The sequence below is a fragment of the Gavialis gangeticus genome, unplaced genomic scaffold (genome assembly GCF_001723915.1).
Source record: "Gavialis gangeticus isolate Ggan-Ray unplaced genomic scaffold, GavGan_comp1, whole genome shotgun sequence".
NCBI lineage: Eukaryota > Metazoa > Chordata > Crocodylia > Gavialidae > Gavialis > Gavialis gangeticus.
In genome coordinates this window covers 78,613,131-78,619,559 of record NW_017729024.1, presented here as the reverse complement: position 1 = coordinate 78,619,559, position 6,429 = coordinate 78,613,131, and the positions used below count along the sequence as shown (strand labels likewise).

Genomic DNA, 6,429 nt, shown 5'->3' with positions numbered 1-6,429 from the left:
CAGGCTAGATGATCTGTTCAGGTCCCTCCTGACCCTAGCTACTATGAAACTATATTGGGTCATTCCTCTTCTACTATAATCCAATGGATAACAGATAAAATATCAATTTACAGTTTCTTCATTTCTTCATGAATTCTCACATAACATCTCAGTTATATCACATCATAACTAAACAGTTACAGCATTCTCTATAGAAAGTCTTATACAGCTTTTGAAGTGGTTCTGGGGTAATTGCTAAACAAAAGGTAATATAGTGCCTGACACCCAACCTAATAAACCAATGGTCTTTTTGACTAGATTAAAATAATAAAGAGATTTACCTGCTCCTCTAGTATGATTAAAATCACCTTTAATGACTTTACATGATTTTCCATTGCCATTGCACACACCACAATGATCTTCCCGTGCTAGAGATCCTAATATTCCATCACAGCCAAATTTCTGTGGGAGAGGGGGAAAAAAAAGTATTGTATGGATTCTGCAATTCAGACATTGCTCACAATTCAGAGAGAAGCAAAGCATAGCTGCCCTGCAAAAGGGAGAGAACCACAAGACATTCCTGAAGACAATTCTCACTCCTTTGCTATGTGCAGATCACTAACTTCCCCACATGCTGCACTAATAAACACAGCACTTATGACCTAGGACAATGTGGTAGCTGTCATGCAAGAAGGGGTGGAACCAAGCTCCTATTTGCCTTGTCCTCTCTCCCTGTTGGTACTGCGAGCACCTAGGGATAAGGACAGTACTACCCATAGATTCTTGTGGTCCTCACACAAACAGCAGTTTTGTTTGGCCTTATCCTCACTGTGCAAGATAGGAGAGGTTCTCCTTTGTATTATGCCCCTCCCCACAAGGCTCAAGCACAATTTAATGTCAAATCACACAGTGAACCCTATAAAATATATATATTATAAATAAGTATGAAAATGTGTGGAACCTGAATTATGTACTTGCAAATGTAAACTTTATTAATAATTTATTGAAAAGCTAGTAATACAAATACTTAGCTAAATACAGGAACATTTATTTTACACTAATTACCATGCCAGGCTTAGTTCTATTGATAAACATAACTGCTAACTGGATGACAGAAGAATAGTTTCTACTGAATACCATATGCTGTTCTGATATGAAGTAAAATGTATTTTTTTAAAGTCTGGAGAAGTCATCCAGGGCAGTCAGAATCAACCGTATTAGTATAAATGCATGCAATGAAACCAATAAAACCTCAAGTCCTCTCACAGATCATGAAGGCAAGGGCATGTTAACTATAAAATAAAATAATTCTATAAAAAATAGAAATTACTTTGCACTGAAAATCTGTTTGTTTTCAAGCACATGATGATTGTTACTTCATTTCTGCATTATGGTTCTTCAAAATTGAAGAGAAGAAAGTAATACAGATGGGGATTTTTCAAATGAGAATTCTGATCCAGATTCACAAAAGTATTTAGGTACTCAAAGTCACATTTTAGCTGCATTTAGGCATCTAAGTCCAAAATTACAACCTAAAAAACCCCTGCTCAACTACTACCTAAACCTAACAGCATCCAAAGTCCCAAGTTAAATACTTTTGACTTTAAAGTTCCACAAATACCTAAAGTTATGCTATTTGAAATGCACAAAAACACCCGCAGTCTTCACAGGACTGAGTAACTCTATACTGGTTTCATACTTAAGCCTTGTTGAGATCCACAAATTAGGAATTCCTCTGCTTTGATCTTGATAATACATCAAGATCCTCACAAAATGCAGTGGTAGCTGCTGCTCTTTTTTTTTTTTTTTTTAAACAAAAGGGATGGCGAAGGAAGTCCCACTTCTTTCCAAAATAGCTTATATGACATACACGTGAGACCCCCGAAGTTTAATTCCCATCTCTCCTTAAGGATTCAAACCTCTCTCTTACTTTCCTATCCAAATATTCCTCTTGCAGAAAAGAATTAAATATTTATTGATAGAGAAAGACAGCAAGTCTAACTAATGTAGCAGTGCTTAGAGCGCTATACAAAAGGCACACTTAGGTCACAGTCCTGGCTCCAAGGAGTTTTAATGCATTTTATCTAGTGGCTGTTGAATGTAAAATACCTTAAAAGTCCTAGAACCCAGGACACTCTCCTCCCTTATTTTCTAGGGTTGTGGAAGATGGGGGCTTCATTCTCTCCAAGCAGAGAAAGGCACTGAATCTGTCTGAGTGCCCCAGGGGAGGGTATTGTTCTCCTGCCCCCTGCTGCCTGGGTTGACCGGGAACAAATCTGCTCAGCATCTACACATGGCCATCTACACGTTTGGTTAGCATCTACACATTTGGTCAGCATTTACATATGGGCTACTGCACAGTAATTATGGCACAGTTAATTTGCTACTTCATTTGCTAATTGACTGCACAGTGTCTGCACATGTAGACAGTGACGTTTTACCGTGCAGTCACTTAGTCAACTGCATGGTAAAGCATCTCGTGTAGATACACCCCTTATGTAGCATATGATTATGAGACATAAAGAGGTTGGACAGGAGGAGAAACAGCCAGCAAAAGAGGCAAGAAAGGACACTGAAGATTAAAATGCTTCCATAAATCCAAGTCAAATCTGAGGGCAAAGTAACATGTACAGAATTAGCATCAGCTCCTATTATACATGAATTAGGTCCTTCAGTTACAGTTGATTTTGACCTAAAATATTACATTTCTAGAAGTTGGCTGAATTAAATGCACACACACACATATACATCAGCATGTCACACAAATTTAAAAAATGGGCCATCCTTTAGAAAATGAAACCAATCATGGCCTCCACCATTCACCTTAATACATATATATTCTGTATTCTCCCAACTAGTCTTTCAGCTACTCCATAGATTCAGAGTTAAGAGAAAAAGTGAAATGAAGAAAATTATTTTTAAATATTAGATGACAAAATAACAAGCAGTGACCCTATATATGTGTGTGTATGCATACGTGTACTTCTGATACAGATATAAATTGGCTCTAAAAAATTGATTCATACCTGGCATCTACCATTAGCACAGATATCTAATCCTTGCAGCCCACATGAAGTCCCATCCATGACCTTTTCTGTTAGAAGAATAGGCTGATCCTTTCCTCCAGGGGAACAAAATAATGCACATGGTTTTTCTATAACATCAATTAATAAAAGAAATTAGTTAGTCAAATTAATATAATATAAGCAAAATTTTTCCAAAGCAATGTTTTGGTAATGATGTCTGGCTATCTTCATGAAGTTAATAATAACTGTAATTAAAAGTTACTTTTAGACAAATTAATATATGATTCTCAGTCTTGTTTTGGAAAAACCACTGTTTTTTTTCCTGTTGGAAAACAAGGAAGGTTTCCTGGGCACATCTACAAGATATGCTTCTGAGAAGTGGTTACTGTGCATTTATTTAGTACTTGTATAAGTGCTAAATAAATGCACAGTAACTGGAGTTACTTCACAGTAGCATTGGCGAATGCCTTTTAAGTGATCCTATTGTGCAGTAGCCTAATATGACTATGCCATAGTGTCTTGGCATGGTTTTTGCCATGCAATGCTACTGCGCAGTAGTATCAGCCTACTGTGCAGTCAGCATCTCACATAGACGCACCCCCACATACAAAACTTTAGCTTATATAATACTCATGTTATATTCATTGCTGCAGTAAAAAGGCACATACTTTCATTTTCATCTATACTTCTAATAGACCATGAAAAAGGACTTAAAATATTTCAGACTTTCCAAAATGCTAGTCAGAATAAGCAGCAGCCCAAAAGAATAACACCCCAATTTACAAAGTTTACATTGCTTCAAAAAACAACTAAGAACAAACTTTTCTCTAACAAAGCAAGTGAATTACTATTTATTCCAGTGGTGAACTGTTTTAGTCTGAAGTCAGGCAGTAAAGCAGGGTGGCACCTTAGGCTCCTGATAGACATTAAAGATGAGATGGGATCTGATGTGAGATCCCAACTATCACATTTCCTGACATGCCACATGTACACATCAGATCCCCTGTGCCATATTGCTGGTGCAGAGGGAACCCAATACCAGGCTTCCCCTGCCTGCATTGGCAAGTACAAAACTTGGCTCCCAGCCACGGGAACACACCAACTGCTCCCATAGCTGGAAGTACCAGTCAGCAGATCAGAGCTCCCAGGTTGGTGGCAGGGGCATGGTGCACACCATCATCTGAAAGCCCCGATTAGCTGGTGGGACCCCTAGCTGGGGAAGCACATGATGAAAACTCCAATCAGTTGCTTCAGAGGAACAAAATTTATGATAAAAGGTTGAAAGAACTAGGGGTATTTAATCTGGAATAGAAAAGACTGAGGTGGGATTTGACAACTGTCTTCAAACACCTGAAGGGGGATTATAGAGAGGACAGAGATGGGCTTTTCTCTGTGGCTGTAGGGAACAGGACTAGGAGCGATGGCATCAAATGGTGGCAGAAGAAATTCAGGTTGGAGATTATGAAGAACTTTTTGACTATGAGGGTGGTCAGGCATTGAAATGGGCTACCTAGAGAAGTTGTAGAACCTCTGACTTCGGAAATTTTAAAGAGTGAACAGACACTTGGCCGGGATGATTTAGTCAGGGACAATCCTCTTCCAGCCCTACTTTTCTATGATCCTATGGTATATAGATTCTGGTTAGTCAATGCCACATTTCTTAAAATATCAATTTTCCCGATTGGAAAGCAGACAAGGAATTTTCATGTCTTCTCTTTAAAAGGCCATTTGCCTAAATTTGTGAATATGCAAATAAAGCAAATGCAATTTAAAGTACTTGCATCTAAAAATGTGATCTGATTCTTTGATGAATGAATGCTTGATTAAACTTATTCTACACTGCTGTCTTATACTGTGTGACAGAAACATGACATTCTTTAAATCCTATTGTAATAAATATGATCCTTTCATAAGATGTATCTTTTTTGTTTACATCATGAAACAAATCCCTTGGTACTGTAAATAAACTTGAACTGCATATAAAAATGTACTGTTTAAATTATACCTAGTATTTCTGAGCACTCTAATGAAGACTGACAGGATTTGTGATCCAAAAGCATGGGGAATCTTTGACAGAAGCTGTAATTTAGTTTTCAGTCTTACTATTTTAAAAATAACAAGAGAAAATATCTGTTTATACAATACTGTTTAAGAATATTAAGCAATACAGTTCTTCACCTGAGTAGTTATTAATTATACATAATACAGATTGGTTTAAAGCCTCCAACACTGGCATTTTGCATAGACCCATACGAACAACACTCAATTTTTATCGAAACAATTCGAATAAATTTGTAAGCATGGCTTTTAGCATTTGGCAAAACACTGATCCAGCTTTGTTTTAAGGCAGTGGTTTTCAAACTGTGGGACAGACAAGAAGTTTGCAACAAACTGGCACCACTGCAGCCATGCAGGGGGATGCAAGGAAAAAGAGCCCTGAGCAGGCTCTGCCAGCAGGCTGCTATGTCTTGTTGGCTTCAAAATGGTATTTAATAGTTTGCTTTTTGGGAATAGGTATATGCATATACATTAGAATGGTTCAGGATGGGCAGCAGGGGTTAACTGATTTCTAAGAAGCCTGGGTCTCACACACACAGTTTCATACAGCCCTGGAAACAGACAGGCTATTTAACACAAGGCCAATGGATATACACACAGTCTGGGAAAGAGGGGGCATGTACCACACTATTTCCATAACATGAGATAAGGATAATACCAGATAACAAGGCCCCAGAGATGGGTGGCCTGAGTCCCAGTTTTGGGGGAACAGACTACATTAGGAGAAGGCCTGAAAGACCAAATTAATATGTGTGCATATGATGAGCTACATGGACATGTGATGAACACAGAGAGACCAACCAGTGACAGCCATGGATCCAGAATAATCAGGAGTCATCAGGAGGGAAGGATAATACAAAAGCAGAGACTTGAGGGTAACAAAGGGTTCTCTACCCGAGTCCCTCCGTCCTTCTCCCCAAGAGGGGTCCCCGTTCCCTGGGAGGGTCCCTAAGGCCACCATGAACAGAGGGCACACCATCAACTCATCTCATCCACCCCACTGGTGGGGGGGGGTTCAGTATCCCCTTCCAGGCTGCTGACATTAAGAGAGAGCCTCAGAGTGAAGCCTGCATCTTGACCAGATGTATCCTGACCCTGATGACAGCCCTAGGATTGGCAGTATATAGATTGCTTGATTGTTTGTATTGCTTCTTTTCTGTTATCTGTATCAATACATTTACGTATTATCAAATGGAAAAGTGGTAGTTGGTCTGAGGGTGGGCCACCAGTGCCCCCCGCCCCCCAACAAGGCATCTGGGCCCTAAATTCAGAGCCAAAAAGCTTTCAAAAGCCTGGCACGATAGATGTGCAGGCTAGAACCACAGTAGGGCCAAGGCAGAAGGCGCTGGAGCTGCGGCGGGGGGAG

At 39.4% G+C, this 6,429-nt stretch overlaps 1 protein-coding gene across 2 annotated transcripts in view; it reads right to left on the bottom strand.

Annotated features, from left to right (window-relative positions):
• ADAMTS19 (ADAM metallopeptidase with thrombospondin type 1 motif 19) overlaps positions 1-6,429 on the bottom strand; it is a 310,136-nt gene that overhangs the window by 73,419 nt on the left and 230,288 nt on the right. For both annotated transcript variants that reach the window (XR_002097331.1, XM_019517287.1), the window contains exons 14-15: positions 3,006-3,133; positions 321-441 (exon numbers count right to left, since the gene is read on the bottom strand). Coding sequence is in view for 1 of the 2 variants with exons in the window: in XM_019517287.1 (XP_019372832.1) it covers positions 321-441; positions 3,006-3,133 (249 nt within the window). In the remaining variant the exon portion in view is untranslated. The remainder of the gene's footprint in view (positions 1-320; positions 442-3,005; positions 3,134-6,429) is intronic.